The sequence below is a fragment of the Sinohyriopsis cumingii genome, unplaced genomic scaffold (assembly GCF_028554795.1).
Source record: "Sinohyriopsis cumingii isolate HCF-2022 unplaced genomic scaffold, ASM2855479v2 utg000695l, whole genome shotgun sequence".
Lineage (NCBI taxonomy): Eukaryota > Metazoa > Mollusca > Bivalvia > Unionida > Unionidae > Sinohyriopsis > Sinohyriopsis cumingii.
In genome coordinates this window covers 5,134,337-5,155,124 of record NW_028315924.1, presented here as the reverse complement: position 1 = coordinate 5,155,124, position 20,788 = coordinate 5,134,337, and the positions used below count along the sequence as shown (strand labels likewise).

At 35.6% G+C, this 20,788-nt stretch overlaps 2 protein-coding genes and 1 long non-coding RNA gene across 3 annotated transcripts; 1 reads left to right on the top strand and 2 right to left on the bottom strand.

Annotated features, from left to right (window-relative positions):
* Positions 1-529: 529 nt before the first annotated feature.
* On the bottom strand, positions 530-3,937 carry LOC149773312 (uncharacterized). The gene is made up of 2 exons (XM_089946477.1): positions 3,446-3,937; positions 530-700 (listed from the first exon to the last, which is right to left on the bottom strand). The coding sequence occupies exons 1-2, from the start codon at positions 3,633-3,635 to the stop codon at positions 579-581; spliced, it is 312 nt and encodes a 103-aa protein (XP_089802603.1). The 5' UTR covers positions 3,636-3,937; the 3' UTR covers positions 530-578.
* Positions 3,938-4,088: 151 nt separating this feature from the next.
* On the top strand, positions 4,089-6,344 carry LOC149773311 (uncharacterized). The gene is made up of 3 exons (XR_016417386.1): positions 4,089-4,218; positions 4,829-4,925; positions 5,784-6,344. It is a non-coding gene; the product is annotated as an uncharacterized LOC149773311 (long non-coding RNA).
* Positions 6,345-8,070: 1,726 nt separating this feature from the next.
* Positions 8,071-20,541, bottom strand: LOC149773310 (nephrin-like). The gene is made up of 5 exons (XM_089946472.1): positions 20,331-20,541; positions 19,618-19,896; positions 16,685-16,957; positions 9,882-10,199; positions 8,071-8,180 (listed from the first exon to the last, which is right to left on the bottom strand). The coding sequence occupies exons 1-5, from the start codon at positions 20,539-20,541 to the stop codon at positions 8,071-8,073; spliced, it is 1,191 nt and encodes a 396-aa protein (XP_089802598.1).
* Positions 20,542-20,788: the final 247 nt, after the last annotated feature.

Here is a 20,788-nt window from a genome sequence, read left to right as displayed (position 1 = left end):
TGGAAAACCCTGGACAATTCTAGCATGGAAAATGCTGGAGCATTTGGACTAATATTCCAGTCTTTATCCAGGGTAGGCTGGAAAACCCTGGACAACACTAAAATTTAGCTGAAAATTGTTGAAATATTTTATGAAAACGAGATTTTTAACAGTGATGCAACTTTTATTTGATGATAATTTCAAGAAGAACATGATCCAAATTACCCCAACCAACTCCTTGTATTGACTGTGATGTTTAGTAACTTTTAAACAAGGAAACAAAAATTAAAAACTATACTTGTCACTGGTAGCTTAATAGGTTGTGCACTAGTATTCAGTAGACAACATGGCTTAAGTTGTCATAAATATCGCTACACTTCTACTGGTGTGTCATAAAATCCAGATTACTGGCTCTTTAACATCATCAGAGTTTCTAAAAATATGTTCTCTTACTCTAGTTATACTTTGAATTTATTCTGAAGCAATCTTAACAACAAAATAACAGAAATTCACGTAAATTTCTATCTCAATTTTAATTAAAAAAATTTAAAATATTTTTTTTTTACAAGTGTTGTTTCATAGTTCATTCACCACATTTCTTATTTTTCTGTTGTCACCACTGGAGTCTGTGGAAGTGATGGTACTCTTGATGGTTTAACCAAATCGCAAAGCTTCTGTCTCACCATCACCTCCCCAATGTTATACTTCTCCTTCATGATTTCTGAAATACAAATCATTGTATATTAATGAATAGAATCAAGCAAGATTTCAAATTTATTTCAATCCCATATATATATATATATATATATATATATATATATATATATATATATATATATATATATATATATATATATATATATATATATATACAGAGAGAGAGAGAGAGAGAGAGAGAGATGGGAGTGAGAGAATGAGAGTTATGCCTGAAACATTTCATGCAATTACAGTACTTTTACAATACCTGAGGTTGGCAATTGTAATGAGGCACTTGGCTTGATGACTAACTTGATAGGCTTAAAAACCTGTGGTTTCCATCACAAATTAAACTGGCTACCTAACTGCTCCTGTGGCCTAAGTCTAAGTGGTTAGAGCGCCTGCTACGGGTGTGAGAGGTCACAGGTTTGAACCCTTAACCGAGTCATACCAAAGACTTATTAAAAAAATGGTACTATTAGCTGCCTTGCCTGGTGCTCAGCATTAACCCTTTACCTCATGCAAGCGTCTTTTGACGCCTCTACTCCATTCACGTGGAAGCGCCTTTTGACGCCTGCTGTAAACATCAGCCATTTTAAGCTGGTTTTCATAGCGCCACCTTCGGAGAAAACCCCCATTTAGATACTACATTCATTTCTGTGAATGACAATTACATCGGATCACGTGGTCACTGTTTATGCCCTGGTCGATATCTGCTATGTAAAGTAACTGGGTCATAATCTCCACACTCCAAAATGGAGGTCGCGGATTTCATTCAGTACTTACGAAGTTTTCACGATTAGAATCAGAACTACGAAAGATTCAATAACTTAGGTAAAGGGTCTGATATTGATGCAGGCAGCAATTAGTTTTCATAAATTATCAAATTCAGATGACTTAGTGGTGTAGATGCAGACGACAAATTGTAGATTTCAAGTATGAGAAATGGCAGCTACGATTGGTCACGCGGCCTCACTGACATGACGGTGAATGAGTCCTCTCAAGATTTTAAAGAACGTAAAAAATTCTTCAGTGAAAAATAATTACGCAGCTATAACAATCAGACTTTTAATCTTAAATTTTTCCACACATAATAGATGTGTACCAAAAATGTAAAATGGTTACAATTGCTGTTTAACATAAAATACACTACACTGCTTAACAGTTAACAGGCAGGCCTATGCGTATGGAGTCGAATAGGTAACAGGTGCTCTATTTATAGCATGCTGCACTTTGTAATTATGCTCTATAAGGTAAACGGTTAAGAGGTTAGTGTTAGGACTGGTCAACCTGGTGTCAAGATAATGTGAATGGGTGGGAAACATTATGCTACACGTCTGTGGCAAGATATCCCAGTGCTAGACATCACTATAAATTGCCACACTGCAGACATCGTAGCGATGTGACTAAACATTTGTTAAAGCTACGTTACTAAACATCTGAATCACGCACGCACAAACTGGCTACCATATACATGCAGTTGTGATTATACCATTTAAACTGAAAGTAGATTTACATTGTCCATTTGAATATTGTCCGTCTACACTATAATGTTTCAAGTAGTAGTTGTGTATACCTTAGTTCATAAAAAAATTTTGTTACAATTTGGCATATATTTTGTCATAGGTTAACAAAGTTTAAAATGCATGGTTAATAATTTAAAATATACCATAAATTATTTGAATTCTCGACTGGTCTTGGAGAGGTGGCTTTGTGTGTGCTTATTATTGGCTCTTGCCCCAGTTAGTGTCTTGCCAATATATTCACCTGAGCTGTACAGCATTCTGAATAGTTATCTAGCAGCTTTGTTAAAATCCAAAATTTGACATATTTCTGCCTCATGCTGGGTGTGAGAAAAAAATGTAATCCAAATTTTCACCATGATTCATTATGCGCTAAGTTTCTGATATATTTACTTATCTACATACACAACTCCAGGTTACAGCTAATGTTCTAGACATTTGAATTTGAAACAAATGTGGTATTACCTCTCGCTTAATTCAAAATTAAAAGATCGAAGAATTTCAATGAAGCTGTCGCCATCAAGTTGTTTACATAACTGTGCCTTGCCACTTTTTTTCTGAAATTGAAGGACACAAACTAAACAAGTATTTTTGGTGAGGAAAATTGATAATCATTTCCAACAGTTTACAACTGTACATTCTTATTAGTTATACAATAAGTTACTATTAAATATTACTGAAATGGCTGAATATAAATTGGATAGACAGAAACAAGCCATAATCTGAATTGAAGATTAATTGGAAAAGAGATCTACCGGTATATTTCCGAGTCACAGTCTAAAATTAATTAAAACAAATATAACTTATTGCTACAAATAGCACACTGTCTGGAAAATAATAACGAAAATGTAAAAAATACAAATACCAGTCAGATCATTAATAATATCAAGAGTGAATAAAATTTAAAGTGAAATTTACAATTTGGAAATATATATTCGCAAGGCCGGCACGTACCAACTTTTTTGAAAGACAGACACGAGATGACTGGTCATTGTGCATTAGGATAAGTAAAAAATGTTGCCAATTATGTAAACAAAGCTTAAAACATAACACATACCTTTCAATATCCTTACAAGTTTGACGTTTAATTTATCAGTCTTCAAACAGCATAAAAAAAAGAAATTGTTCCATAGGATATATTTCGTAATAGCTTTCCGTAAATTTACGTCACGCGAAGTCTTTCGCAGCTAAGGTACTTGGCGGCCGTGCAAATAATTTTGCTACAACTGGACTGAGTAATGACTTACCTGCTATTTTCGCAATAATACACTCATGGTATCCCTTGAATCCACGACAAACCGCCATCACTTTCTCTCCCGTGCGATATTCCTTCATTTCTTTTCGTGGCGAGTGTACATCAGCCATACAGATTATGCCTCCCTGAATGGGACGATCATTCACCCATATAACCAGTGATATTTCTGGTTCAGTGGTCATCTTAAAATCCTGGGATATTTTATATTTTACAATTTCAATGACACTCCAATCGAAAATTGCGCCCAAATTCTAGACTGGTTATCCAAAGCGTTTTACGGTGCCAAATTTGGAACCAAACTTTACATAAACGGTTTTTTTTTTTTTTTTTTTTTTTTTTTTTTTTTCTTTTTACAGAAAATTTGGTTCTAACGCATGAAATCGAAATATGCCGGCTTTTTCAATGTAGTAATTGGTTAAAAAAGATAAGTACATAATTTTATATCCCATCATAGTCAGCTTCATCAGCCATCATCATACGGAACAACCTCGGCTATTTCTGCGTGACAAAAACGTGACTCCGATACGTGATGACGAATACTCGACAGAAAAATCAGACATTTTGTTCTCTTTTAATTTATGATTTATCTAAAGAGTTAATATCTATACATCGGATACCAACGCCGTGATTTGGATATGTTGGGGAATGATTGGTTTACAGTAAAGTGGTTTTAGAAGACAAAGTTTACGACCAAGAGGCAATATCGTGTCGAGGTGTGGAACACAAATGGAAAGACAACACAAATTGGACACCCACATATTATAGGTGAGTATGAAATAAACGGAGTCTCGACTTTATCTCGTTTGCCCAAGTATAAACTGACTATATGATTAACCGCCCAACACTTTATATGTATGATTGATAATTAAATTGTAAGCAAGTATTTCAATAAATGTGAAAAGATATACAAGGTCAAAAACAAGTTTCCTTTTGCACCAGTTTTAAAATTAGAGTAGGTATTTTTGTTTTTCAATATATATGTATATATAACTTTCAAAGCAACCTAATTTGTGGAATTGTATTTTAACAGCCATAACCTTGTAATTGTCAGTCTTGGAAATGTTAACTCCAGTGATACATGTAAACCCAAACAGGGACTGCTCTGGTATTATGATAAAGTTGTGAATTTCTTGAGTATTTGTAGATCTAGTCCAAAAAGGTCTTTAGGTTACTGCTAAATTTTCAGACTGCTACATATATAAGTAAAATCATAACTTAAGTAACTTAAGTCCTGGAAAAAGAAATTTTGAAAAATTTCACATTAATCTTCGCAAGATTAAAATGTACACAAGTTTTACCATGAAGATGATTTTTGAACGATATGTTAATGTTTTAATCAGTCTGTAAATGTTTTAATGCTGTTTGTGTATTACAGGTACTGGTGTTCAGGACAAAATATATAAGCAGTTTGAAGTTAATTCCACAAAGTCCATTCCTAAAAGCACCATGTACTGGAGGAAGAGAAAACAATGGTAATTCCAGGAGTAATAGAGAGTTTTTTTACATTTTAAATAATGTCTGCAGCTGTCTCCCACAACAATGTTTATTTGTGTGAAGATAAGCATTATTCTTTATACATTTGTTCTTACCTAGTACATTCACAGCTTAACATGGCTCATATCTTAAACACAGTTTCATTACCATATCAATAATTTAAGGAATAAACAAATTTCACTATACAACACTAAGTGGAATTTTCAGAGTTCAACAAATTCTGAGTATATGGTGAAATCATTCAGTATTTACAAACAGAATATTCAATGTACGTGTTTGAACAGAACATTCACTCTGCATGGGTTATCCAACACACCATACACGATATATGCACAATGTACACCATATTTAACCAAATCAGCCAATTACAGAAATTCCAGGAAATATCTGATCAGTATTGATTCTTGCAGAACAAGATATAATAATGTATTGTTATGCATTGTCATACTTCAGTTTTTAATTATTTAAAATGTTAAATATAATTTTTACTTTCATTTTTCTTATAATGCCCTAAAACGTTATGAAACTTGAGTAGTTTTTCTGAAAACGTCACATACATTTATGAAGTGTATGTTGTATCACATGTACTTTGTATGATTGAGTATATTATTGTGTATCAATTACTTGTCATTTACATGCATTCATTGTGTATCATGTTTGCATTACTCATGTTTAAATGATGCATGCATTAACATTGGATTTGTCAAACTAAACTACTGTAACAGTGTAATATTAACTGTACATATTCAATTCCCACAACAAAACAATAATGTTTGAATGTTAAGATTTTAATATGAATTATACATGTTCACTAAAATTTGTATTTCTCATTACAGTGTTGTTGATCTAGGTGAATCCAGTTCTGTTGGTCTTGGATATTATGAAATTGGTGACAGTACGTAATACTAATCTTCAAATATAATGAGAATATCAACAGATGAACCAACTAGATATGGTGACAGTGACATGAGTTTTTCATCTGACTCAGAAGAAAGTATAGAGTTTTAATCAAGTTCAGACGATGAACAGTATCATCAGGTGAATGAAGCAACTCAGTCTTACCCATCCCATGTCACAGATCCCCCACTTTATGTCATAGCCCCATAACAAGATATATATTGTAGTGAAATCACAAAGTCTGAACATGTTATTGTCCTTGGGGCTTTGCCAACAAGACATAATTTGTCAGATGCTAAATATGTGACTTTTTGGACTTAATTCAGTTGCATCTTCCTTCAGCAAACACAGGATTGACAATTGTCAAAGATTTGAAGGAAAAATGTGAATTCAGTAAGGAGTATCTCAAATACAATTTTTATTGTGAGATCTGCAAAAAATTGTACTCCGATAAAGAAGAAATATGTGAAACTGGGGGCTGTACAGGTGTACATAACTAATAATTATGAGCAAACATCTCTTTGGAATGAAGTTGGCTCTGAGAAGAAAGAAGGCTTCCTTTCATCATCAAAAATAGGATCAAGTGTCTTTGAGAACCTATTATTGTTGTTGAAATTGGAAATGCAATTTATGGTACTGTTCTCCCCAATCATCATGAAAAGGACTAAAATTGCTGTCACCATTGCACAGCAGAATTTCATACTTATACACTGTAGTGTCAAGCTCAAGTGGTGAACAGATTGGACATATTTATGATTTTATATGCACCAGATATTTTCTGGTCAGGATTTAACTAATTTTTCAGGATATCTTTTCATACATGTATAGTTTGTGTTACACCAACATTTTTGTATAGTGATGTTCTTTTGATAATGAACATTTAATTACATATGTGGTACATACAATAAATGATGTACTACTTCAACACTTGTTTGTTTTTTTTTAAAGCAGGGGTCAAGTGTGTGTGTGTGTATGGTTTAGTTTGTTTATTTGACTTGTATCCTCTATTTCTCAGTATATATTTATCATAGGTTTGAAATACTAGTTTAGTTTCAAGTTCAAAAATCTGTGTTACAGCGCAGTTTAGTCATGACTGCTCTTTCTTTAGGTAATTCAAAATAATTCTTTGTACCAATCTTGAAAATTGACTAAGTTCTTTTCCAGGGTTTTCCATGCTGAAATTTATCCCCAAAATTCTAAGTCCAAACTGTCCATCCTTTTCCAGGGTTTTCCATGCTGAAATTTATCCCCAAAATTCTAAGTCTAAACTGTCCATGCTTTTCCAGGGTTTTCCATGCTGACAAAAATTCAGAGTCCAAAATGTCCATCATTTTCCAGGGTTTTCCTTGCTGAAAAAAATCAAAGTCCAAAATGTCCATCGTTTTCCAGGGTTTTCCATGCTGAAAAATTTCAAAGTCCAAAATGTCCAGCATTTTCCAGGCATGTCCAGCATTTTCCATGCACAATGTCCAGGGTTTCCATGCTAAATTCTGCAGAGTATTTCATTTTTCCATCGTTTTCCAGGGTTTTCCATGTTTTTCCATCGTATTCCATCCTTTTCCAGAGTATACGATGGAAAAAGTACAGCCGGGAATTATCATTTTGTGGTTTTTGCTTTTGTATTTGTCTTTTTCATAAGCCAGATCTAATTTTAAGTGATATTTCCAAATTTATCTGCCAGTGCATGTGGGATGATCAGCTTCCAGCTTATGAAAGCAACACTCACTTTTTTGGTAAAGTTCCTTAAATATTGCAGAATGAGGTAGCAGTAAGAGAGCAAATTGAGAGGTAGCTCCAGAGTGCTTCTTCAAGCTGGAGATAATTGTTAGTGTACTTGGAGCCTGAAAACTTAGGACACATAAATTGGCAGACAAAAATTGGTACATCTCATAAACCACTTCATCAAAAGAAGCCTCATATTACTTCCTTTGCTGTCACCTTGACCAATGGTTGGGAGGGAGATGAACTCAAAGGAAGGGGATGCCACCCTGCTCTGCTCCTGGGAGGCAGGTTTATGTGATAAAATGTCTCTCTGTTGGAGAGGAATCTTTAGGGTAAGTGGGCTGTTGACCTGCAACTACTCTCATAACTTGAAGGGACTGTCCAAAGTAACAAGCATGGCAGGAGGGAGAAAAAGACTTTCAACCCTCCTGAGATGCTAGGGGGAGGTATGCCCTCTTAGTTCTTTTTTTTCACTCCATGTCATATGAGAAAGATGTCAATCGACTACAGCATCAACCTCTCTACCATGGACCCAAGACCTGGAAGGCTATGACAGCATGCAGGGGAAAGGCCAATCACTTCCCTGTGCTGGAAGGTCCAACATACCATTGCAACTAAGTAAGATTACAGGACAGGTGGGCAATCTGATCCCATTTCTTAAACTGACATCTATATGCTGATTCCTAGTCACAAGTGGAATTCAATAATATCTTGATTACTAATCATGGTCAGTTACAGCATATAGATATACATAATATATTCATGGAGAAAAGCCAAGAAATGCAAATTCAATATAAGTAACATTGAGGATGGGCCAATTGGGTAACTGGACCAGAGATCTCTCTCAAAAGTCATCCTGAGGGAGGGTGAATTCTCATCATTTGGTCTATTGTGCTTTCCATCCATAAAATATTAACTTATGCAAAAACAATTCAACAGCACCAGGTCATTATTACTGATATTTAATACATGTATATTTTATTCTATTCAAAAAACATTTCCATATAGGTTTACTGTGTCCTGCTCACTTTAATAAACAATATAAACTAAATCATCACTGATGCTGAAAATAATTATTGATTTTATTTTGATTTGTGCACACAACTATTTTTCTCTTCATCCAGCAAATTAATTGCTTCTACCCTCCATCCTAACGATAAAGCTTCTTTGCTTTTGTGCTTGACATAATGACATCATTAAGTTGTACTGAGAATGTGATTTAAGCATATTATGTACAAGCAAGAAAAGAGATATATGCACATTGATTCACAGCATATCCATTTATCAAAACAATGCCTTCATCATGAAGTTAAGGTTTAGTTCGCAAACACTGAGTGGTAACTTTACATATGCTCCAGCGACCACTTAAAGCAGTGAGAAACCATTATTTGATGAGGAAAGACCAGGCCAATGACCACTGAAACCAGGTAACCATTATATACATGATATTTATATAGGACATTTGCCAGGGATAAATTATAATGATTGTTGAGACCAGGTAACCACTATATAAAGGTGACCATCCACACAGGTTTGAATGTACATGCAAGATGTCTGTTTGTCAGAAGGCAGGTAGCAATTATCAAGTTTCTTACATTAATATATAGTGGCAGCTGAACTACTAGATGAATATAGGGGAAAAATCTCCATCCATTTTCTTTTAAATACTGTGCATCCAAATGTGATCTCTTAATCTTTGATTTAAGCAATATAGTGATTTTGCTGTCTGTGTTTATTCACTGAATAGTTTCTTTCTGCATTTGTATAGCTGGTTTTTCTGGTCTCATTCTTTCTTCCTCATCTCCATTAGTCAATTAATTTAAACATATAATTACTTCTTATGAATGCTACAGCATTATCAGTGTTACTCCAATTATTGCTAACACTCAGTGGTAGTACATTTTATACTGTCCCCAACATCAAAATCTATTTTAAATGACTGGGAGATATAAAAGAAAGCAAATCTGCTGTAGTTTTTCCCATATTACTAAAATAAAAACTCATGACATGAGTTCACAACTCTAAAATCAATATTCTGAATTTGAACTTTTTATTTTCATTTTTATCTAAAAACAAGGACTTTTGATGTCATAGCAATAGACATATCACCTTGACACAATAATTTATGTTAAGCAATCCTGTGTAGTATGATAATACTACAGAAAGAGAATGACATAATTACAAGTTACTTCAGAATAAACCCTTTCTGTGAGCATATGCACTAAATACTTGACCCTTTTGTAGCAAAATCATAAAAAATCTATAGGTTTTTATTTATAATATTTGTAAATAATTGAACAAAATATGCAACTTACACCAGACATCCACACTGACTTGAGTGGACATTGCTGGGGTTCCCTGACCACTAATGAACCCCTCACAGTATACTTTCTGATTTGAGCTGTTCCTCATTAGTGCAAGTGTAATCTCACTGGTCAAAATATGCAGTCCATTTGCATCTAGTATGTCACTGTTGGTAATATTATCTGTCACTGGTTTGTTGCCTAGCAACCATCTGATTATTGGCATGGGCCTTGAAGGACTGCTGATACACTTCAGTGTTTGAGGATATCCTTCATTAAACACAATAGTTCCAGCCGTTGAACCATCCAAAATGATCCAGGACACAGCAACTGAGAAGAAAACAAAAGAAAACAAACTTATGGCAAATGATACAAGTAACATACCTACAATATATTAGACATAAATTACTGCAAACTGTTATCAAAACTAATTGATTTATGTGATATTTACAATGTATCCTAACAACATTGCATGGTGGGGCAATTAACCTCATTTACAGACTCTTTATGTCATCCTTTTAAATGTTGTATGGGCTTAAAGTGCCTTACATGTAGTCTACCAATCTTAAAAGATATTTAATAGTTGTGGTAAAAATACATCTAGACAACAGCCAAACAGGTCTTAATCAAGATACATCTGGCAGCCAACAAGACAACACATGAAAATTAAATCTGGGTGGTAACAGCAACAACCATAAATTGCTTTTCATGTTTGATTCAAATAAAGAAAATGCAACAATCTAGCTAAATGACTTGTACAAAGATAATAGCTTGCTTTGTGTATAGCATAAATTAACATTGTTATAACTATATTTTAAAAAATGCATCATGATAAGGTAACTATTTATGCATGCTATTTTTAAGCTTGAATAGTAAATGTATGAAGGACTTCTTGGGGACTATACACAAATGTAGCTATTTGTGTGGGGTTGGTGGGAGTTAGAACTAATTTTAATTATGCAATACTTACCCATCACTATTGTGTAGCATATTCTTTCTCATACCAAGAAAAGCACATCTATTTGATATGAATATGTCTCCCACAGAGTGGAGAAAATGTCCATGAGACATAGTCCACTTGTGCACCTTATATGCCCATGACCAGAACAAACCTATTTTTCATAGATCCTTATTACAACAGTAGGTCATAGTTAGGAGGGAGGAGGGCATTCTGCAATAGTAATAGGTAAGTATTACATAACTAAAATAAGTCTGACCCACCTCCAAAAATTACATTTTAATAACAGCAATATATAACCCATTGCTATTGCATATCTTAATTTGTCAGATGGGTAGGCTGATGTGCTAAATACAGATCAAAAACAGAAAAAATGGAATATACTCACCATTTGAGAGACAAAGATACACTTTACTCAATGTTGGTGTCTCTCTTTTCCACATGATGTGCCACATCTATGGGTCACAGAGTAAAAATTACTCTGTGTACAAGATAGTGGAGGTAGAAGAATGTAGTATGTGCTACCAAAATGATTCCAATAAAGAATGATTAAAATAGGCCCATGAACAAGTGATGGCTTGAATCTTATTATCTTTAAGATTATAATTTTAGTTTAATTAAGAAACGTAGTACCATAAGAAGACATAAAAGTCTATTTTAATCATCCCCAGCACCAATTTGACTGAGAGTGGGGATCTCTCTAGGTACTGAAGCAAACAAAGGTAATTGATTTTTCAATAAAATCACAATTCACAAGGGTGAATAAAAATAGGGTCCATAATCTGAGGCCTTAGAATAAAGCTTCATTCAGTGATTCACAGGGAGTTTTGGTTAAAGACTACAAAACATCAGATTTCATCTGAGCATAGGAGTGGTAGACAGGTTTCTGGAATCCACACGAATCAAAATAATGAGACCATCAAGGCATGAATCTGAACCAAATACCATGGAAATGACAGAGTACAAGTTTGTTAGAAATGGCAGCTCTACAGATCATGATAGTCCATACTAAGCATCCTTTCTTCTTGAAAAAAAAAAAAAGGAAATCAGCAACATAACTCATAGAAGGCCAACATGGATCACCATGCATGCTACTTCACAAAAGATTCTCCACCTGGCATCACTGATCTTGGATCTAACAGCCTGAATTATGCAACTGGTAACATGGGCTGAAAACTTGAATATTATATATCACCTGAGGAGAGCCAAGAGTGAGGAGAGAGAATGTGAGGGTCGTTGTGTAAAAGACAGCCCCTGTATTGGATAGGGTCCTAGTTGACAAGTGAAGAACATAAAACCATGATTGTTGGGACCATGGTGAAAATGATATGAACAGTGTACAATTTGGAACTGGAGAACATAAAAGGGAAGTCTGTTGTTGAGCCTGGTGGCACAGAAACACACAAGAGGCTTTTCCTACAGTATGAAATAGGACTCTGTTATTATGCAGTGTAGAAACCATTCCATAAGGAATGTTTTAGTAATACATTCTTCTTGTCCAGAAGGTGGCAAACTGAGAAGGTGATGTTCTCTGAGGTTGCCAGGTGGAGAAGGTTCCCGACCTCTGTATAAAATGAAGCAGCAAGTGCGCCTCCTTGATACTGGAGATATGCTATGACAGACATATTCTTGCATGAGAACTAGACACACTGACCCCTTACTCTGCTGATGCTCCTTGCAAAGCCAGAAATTTGGCCTTCATACATTTTCTAGATTGCTGATGTGGTGGAACAATTTGTTGACAGAGTCCAGTGACCATAGAGAATTAAACCTTCTGGAATTCGACACATTGGGAAACAGACAGGAGTGAGAGTTGGGTGCATGTATGAGGCTCCATTCATTCATTAATGCAAGGGGTGACACAAATCAAATCTCAAAAATAATCTGTGTAGTTTCCACCTTGCAAGAAAAAGAAACTGGAGAGGACGCAAAAGGAGATATCCTATGCGAAGCCAATACGAGGACAGTCAAGTTTCCCAAGAGGGATATATAACAGAAAACCGACAATATCTTTACTTGTAGTGCCCTTGATGGCACAGTGATCTAAAGCCTTTGGAGAACACTCATACTTACCACCTCTGTCTGTGTATAAGTTCAAGTCTTGGTTCAACCAACATGGGCACGTGAGAATTCTCTGCAGTAACTTCATATGGATTGGTGATCTTCCTGGAGCCTTCTCAGGTTCTTCCTCCAGAAAGTATGCTGCCCAGCCAATAGTGTGCTGAAAATGGCATTAAACCCTCCATACCATACTGTCATTTGCCATCTTATCCAAGGACAAGATCATATCCTCTTTTTCCAACTGAGAGGACTTTGTGGTACTGCTATTAGGCATGAGTGGAGCTGCTTCTAGACTGATTTTACTGCAGCTGACAAGAAGAGACAGGGCATCATCATTGTTTAGCACATTCCAAACAAAAGAGTGGCTAGGCAGTACTATGTTACATGAGGGGGCAGAGGTAACACTGCCCACATCCCATCATTCTGAGTAAGATTTTGTCAGCACGTGAAGTTCCAATGGTAAGACAAGACTGCTCATCTTTCCTGGATGGTGCAGATTATGCTGTGTCTGGAGCCTCCTTGACTAATGGCACCTGATGAGGAGGTGATCATCGCACATGAGCCACAGGATGAGCTCTACTCTAGGTCCAGGGTGCTGTATTCCATGGAGGGAAAAAGGACCAATTCTCTTGAGATGGAGGGCCCCATATCCCATAAGGATTCATAGGGATAAGAAGGAAGGGGCGACACCTTAACCCTTCCATCCACTTCCTTAGTTTGAACCCTGTAGGTAGATTCCATTCCTACATAGGATGTGATGATAGATAGAGAAGATAGGGGAAATTGATCAGATGGCTAACAATTGATGACCAATTCAAGTTAATCAGTGGCAAGTGACCTATAACTGGTACAATCTAACTGGTCAACAGGATGGCCTGACAAGTGATTAGTCACAAGACATTGACTTTTCACCTTGGTGAACTAACTGGTCACTGATCAGCATCTGATCAGACAACAGAGGTATGTCAGAATCTTGTTTGTCCCATTCAACACGTGGTGCAGTGCTACTCCTTCCATTTGTGAGGGTGCAACACACCATCCCAGAAGTGCTGTATGATGTACAAATCCTCCCTTATGGGAGGATCTGGCATGCTACCCATGATGTGTGGCATGTGGTCATTCTCCACTGCAAGGGGGAGGAACATGCTACTCTGTGAGTTGTGCTCAATTTTTCCCCTTTCTCTCTAAGTAGGAAGCAACACACTCCTCAAGTATTCAGTCCCTCATTCCTAAAAGACCTGACCTCTCTCCAAGGGCCCTTTGTGGTCACATGTTTCTATAAACTGCCTCAACTTCTGTTTATTGAAATACAATTTAATCGATAAAAAACAAAACGAATAATGACAGCATGTTAAAATACATCACAGAAAACTCACTTGTTCTGTTGTTTATATTGTGTGCTACATAGGCCTCAGTTTGTGTACAAGGTAAACAATGGAAACTTACCTGTCTTTTCTGTATATAGTAAAATAAGATCTTTAATTGTTAATTATTTATTAAGAAGCAATTGCAAGCACACACACAATAAACAAGTCTCAAAAGCCATTATCAGTACACAAAGATAAAAATCCACAACTGGTGTTTAGATAATAAATTAAAAAATATGTATGTCCCGCTATATTAGGGTATGGCTTCTTCCTTGACACAAAAGACTTATCCAAAGTCACTTGTAATTGATACTGAATATGAGTGAACTCAAAACCCTACAGGGTTGGGTACAGCATGATGGCCTAAGAGATCCAGTAATACACTAGAGTAAATGATTCCACAGACTGAACAGAAAAGATGAATGAATAATAGTGTTTACTTCATTCTTCTTTACTAATTTCATTTGATCTAAGACATAATAAAATACCCAGGATACTGTTTTCACTGTCAGAACATTCTAAGTTTGTAAATAAGGCCAGACTATGAACTCAAATATCAGTAAACAACCTATTTATAACTTTCAAACATGGCAAAAGTCAGGTACACATAAAAATATATCCACAATCATGGACTAAAGTCAAGCACATAATATCAATTAAATATGCATAACATTCATAAGTACAGAAGAAAGACTTTCCAAACAAACCATTATATTGATTCACTGCATTTTCAAAAGGCACTTTTATTATCTTGCCCTAAGAAGGCCACAGTTGACAACTTGAGAAACATTTTTGTTCCATGTACTTCTTACTAGCTGAACAAAGTCAACAACATTCAACTTTTTAAAATTGAGATTCACTGATGTCTAAGAAAGATACTGCTTTTGAAGCATTCTAATTATACACCAGTCGCAACTGACCTCTTTACAGATAGCTACTCTTCAATTTTGGACAACAGTCATAGTCAGTATTTTGTTTCTGACAACCTGATGTTTATGTGACAATGCATTCTGAAGATATAGTTGTAATGAAAGATGACCACTCTGGTGGCCACTTTAGGACTAAATGGACATCCGCACAATTCTGGTGAAAATTCCAATGCAATGACTATCTGTTCAGGAAGAGTAGTGATAACAAGGATTTCAAGATGGCCAATGTAGCAGAGCTATTATTGGGCATAACATCAGCACAATTTTCAGTTAGGACTAACTTGACATCCTAAAATGTTTTGTGATGAAAGGCAATATGATTAACCATTCAAGATGAGTAGCAATAACAAAGCATTCATGATGACCAATGTAGCCAACAAACTGGACATCAGATCAACACCAATTTCATTGAGGACCAATTAGATATGATAACAAGTTTTCGTTGAAAACCCCATGTTTATATGACCAGTCATTCAATTTCTAAGATGTCCACTGTAGTGTCCATATTGGATATCTAAGTGACACCATTGTCATGTAGGATCAACTACCCTGTGCGATAAATTTGTGTGGAAAATTTCATAGCAATCCTCCAAGTAGTTTAAGAGGAAAAGTGACAGGCAACAGACCTAAAAATCTGAACTTATCTTTTCTGCTTTTTCAATAAATCCATTAACTGCTCTACTGTTTTCAGCACCCTAGATCTACCTGGCTACAGACTTTATAAACATGTACAGACATCTCAGTAGCCACTAACATTTTCTTGTCAAGACTGAAAGGTGGGAAGATAACAAACAACAAGTCTAAATGATTTGGCTTGATCAGATGATGAATACATTTGGAATTTTAGAATTTGACAGGTAAATGATGATACAGAAGCCTATGCCTTAAAAATGACTTGCATCATAGTCATTTCCGTTGTCCTTTGAGAAAATCTCACCATATCCCAATGGGATTTACTAGGATCATGGCACAATAAAAAGTAATCCTATTGGCATATCAACATCACATCATGATTCTGACTATACATTCCTCAGTTTTGTTGGTATTTTGTTTATCAATGTGGTCTCCCCGTTGAATGTGCAAGATCTCAAATATTTCATTTTTAAATCTATTTTTCAAATGTTATTGTTTCTTTACAGAGCAAAATAATGGTGCTGAATAATTTTCTTTTCCACAATATATGAAATAAACAAGAGTGACAAGCATACATCTGCTTGAGAACTTAAAAAAACAAAACTTTAAAGCAAAACTTCACATTATTTACACTGATATTGCAATCTACTTCTGAATAGCTCATGTATGTGCACAAACAGACACAGCAGCATCAATGTTTGCAATGCTTCCCTGAGGCTGCATGATTGTGAGTCCAAAATCCCATTGTTGTCTGAACTAGAAGTCAGAGTGAGTTCAGAAACAAACCTTTGTGTCAGAACTGAGGTTAAATTAAACATTTGGAGGGTCTCTGATGCACAAATGAGATAATCAGAAATATTGACTTACCTCTTACAAATAGATTTGCTTTGTTGGAGTCAACTTTTGGACTTGGGTTATATGCCTGACAGTAGATAACATTGTTGTGGTCTGTGTTACTGGGAGTGAAGCTCAAATTGGTTTCACTGCCTACCAACTGAGATCCTATATACCAGTCTATATTAGGAGCAGGTCGACTGGTTGATGTCAAACAGGTCAAGGTAAATTGTTCTCCAGAGGTGACAGTCAGGGTGGATGTGATATTCTGGTTGTTTTGCTGTAAAAATGCCTCTGTAACTCTGACTGAAATGATAAAAGATAAACAGATTTGAATTCCCATAGTTACAAAAGTGTAACACATTCAAGCATATGTAAAGATAGATTTTAAACATTTATAATGCAGTTGTGGACAATGAACTTAACTACCCTTGAGTAGAAATTCCCACTGTTATACACATCATTACTAGTATTGTACTTCAAGATAATTGCATGCTTAAGGATTTTGTTCAAGATTGACCACATTGTTGATGGTTGCACCATGCACTCTCTTCACCCATATCACAAACTTGTGCTGCTGAGCCCCTAATTTGGCTTTTTCTTCTAATGTCAATCTAAAAGGATTCTACTTGATGCTGCATAATACAGCTTAGGTCACTATCTCTCAATGAGAACAGATTGTCAAGGTCAGGCTCTTGAATGGGGTAGAGGATATACACCATTGCCACCACCAGGTAACCATTTTTTATATTAAGGCTTATCAGTACAATATTTATGCCTTTGTGGTGTTGTGTCTTCATTGGGTCATGACTGTCTCTACTGTCCACTCATCCTTATCATCATTACACATTACAGTGGACCTAATGACAATGAAATACCTTTTTCTGTCAGAATGAAAAGAAGGGCCACAAGATTAGCAGCTGCATGTATATTGCTCATTTAGCCATTCAAGATCTTGGAATTACCTTGAACATGGTACACTCATATAATATCAGGGTCACAAAGTATGAGTGGATCATCCTCTTCCATGAAAACATTCTAAAGCTACAGGCAGCTCTGCCAACTTGAAATTCTTCCCTGGCATCATGAAGATGATGATAACATTTATGGTCTAGGTTTTTGGGAATGGAAGCAGGGTATGGCACTATCTTGTCAAGGTCAATGGGAACTTTGGGATGCTCAAGTTAAGGAATGCCCAAGTGGCCACAGTCTGCTCAGTGTACTCTGCTTTCTCAAGCCAAGTATATTGTGCACAAGTTGCTACTGGAGCCAATTTTCTTTCAGAGATTTTGCACTGTTATGTGATTCCTGTGGTAGGAAGGTAAACTCCCCATCAGTGCTTCAAATATGTCATGCAATATGCATGCTTGATGTGTGTGTGCCATTACAAAATGTGTGCATCACAGTGTATAAACATTTAAAGTTGTAATTAATAATGGCAGCTAGCCAGACATTCTCTAAGCAGACTAGTATTTCTTTCTTGAGGCATGCACATAAAGTCTCCAAGCCACAAGCCCTGGAATGTGTGTAGCATGCATTAATACTAATATTACATCCAGTGGAAGGAGTTTGATCACCTCTGCAAAGTTGCTGTGCACCTTATAGTATTTGTTTATACAACTCTTAAAATATCTCTAAGTATGGGCCAAAGCAATTATTTACCAACTGGAAAGTCTCCTGTAATAATTAGGTACAGGATTCAGATATGCCTCTGATTTAAAAAATGGCATGTCAACAAATGCTTAAAATATATATTATTTGGAATTATCGTTTAGTCATCATAAAAATCAGTGACATGAATCAAAACAATCTTAGACAAACTGATTGTTCAGAGTCAGCAAACTTGGTACATTTGGACCTCACAAACTCCCCATAGCATGGTTAGAACTTTAAAGTCAGTGAATAATGTATACATATAAATATGATTATACTAGGACTGTTAACAAAACTTGCTTTGAATAGTAAATATTCCCATTATCATATCTGCATGACCATAGGCAAGACAGGCTTTGATACTGATTACAAGATGGAAATGACATACTTTGACAGCATATAGTGTGAAATAACATTCTGATAGAGGAAAGAAATTGCTGTAAATTATGCAATTTAAACATGCTGTACATGTAAAACTGAAATACAAATGCTAATGTATGTAATGTAGTGAAATAAATGAGCATAAACTTCTAGAACATAAAACATGAACTGAACAAAATCTCTCTCACAAGGTTTTGAACTTGCCTACAGGCATGCACGTTGCAAAACATAAGGTTGCCCAAGCCAACTTTGAACTCATCCCAGTCACAGGGCAAGTGGATTCATGTCCGGCAAAAATCTGATTGTAAGGATGTTCACAAGCAGATGGTTGTTATGGATGGTGCACAATTGCAAAGTGTCATAACGTAAAACACATGTTTGATTGAAATATTTGTAGTAGCTAAAATGTTAGTGATGCTGATGTTTTTCATATGCCCAATAAGTTGAGTATCAGTAAAACTGAGTATCTTAAAATTGCTGCACCAGTAAAAACAAATCATTAACGCATATCATAAACTTAAGCCTAATGAGTGGTAATTTTCCAGATATCTTGAAATGTAACCCTCTGTAAATAAAGTATTATTATTATTATTAACGAAGGAATTAGGGGCTAGAAAGGTGTAAGGGAATTAATGCTGCTAATAGAAAGCATTATTCCTTAACATCTACACACTGTGATAAAATGTGTATCATTTAGAACCAAGCAGACATCAAAGATTGTGTTTTAGTAAAATTCCATCTTGATATGGCCACCATCCATTCAGCAGAAAAATCAATATAATTCTCTCTAGGATTGCTGCCATCAGCCACTAAGTCCCATTATAAATGACAACCCTGACCATTCAAACCAATGCTACAGGAAGAACACAACTGCTCTATCATTAAGGCTTTCCACTCCCCGGGTATCTAATTTCATCACAAGATATATATACCTCTAACAAACAAACTGGGTTTGTTTGAGTCAACTTTAAGATTTGGGCCAATGTTGTACACCTGACAGTAGATCACTTCATTGTGGTCTGTATTACTGGGAGTCAAGATCAGACTGGTTCCACTGCCCATTGATCGAGGTCCTATATACCAGCCAATATTAGGAGCAGGTCGACTGGTTCCTGTCATACACGTCAAGATAAATTGTTCTCCAGAGGTGGCAGACAGGGTGGATGTGATGTTCTGGTTGTTTTGCTGTAAAAATGCTTCTGTAACTCGGACTGAAATGATTAAATAATACAAAATATTTCAAATTCCCACAAGTCACAGCTGGCAAAATATTTACACATACAGGTTTATTTTCTGTTCATTAGAAAGGAACTTATTGTTGTATAATTAACAGAAAAATGTATCAAAGTGAGAAAATATGATGAACTCAGGCAATATTGCAACACTATGGTTTATGTTTAGCAGCTGACTATTGAATAATGGGTATGCGGTCTTTTCTTAATTAGTTGTAGGTACATATCCAAACTTAGCACTCCATACAAGTAACATTCATGTATTATGATACAGAACACTGTAACAGACGGAGATCAGCATCTTCTTGAAATGTGGATATATATGTCAAAACACACTTGTTAGATATCTCCATAACATTTTACATGAATGTTCTCAAAATGTTTTAAACCCTGCAATACGTATATTTCCTTACCAGCAAAGCTGACAGTTTTTGATGCTCCTGAGGTGATGTTTTTTGATGGATCATAGTACCCAATCCTGCAGACAAAGGTGACAGTCTTGTCACTGTTGTCACTCCATGTTGTGTTCTGGGAAATATATATATTGCCAGTGTAGATCTTCTCTGGTGAAATGCATGATCCTTGTGTAGATGATGGGACAGTTCTAGTGTACATTTCATACATATTGGAGTTACTTTGGTCCTGAGAAAGTGTAAAATGGAGTATCTACATGTTACAGAAGAAGTAGACTGTAACCCTAACCCTATCTACAAGCATCTCAAACATTTACACCCATTTGCAATTAAATAAATGAACATCTGTCTGTAACAAGTGCGCTTAGCAATGTAATTTTTATATCAATAAAATATCTTGTCTACAGTTCAAAATAATAGATGACATCACATGCAGCATGCTTTCAGCAATTCCAGAG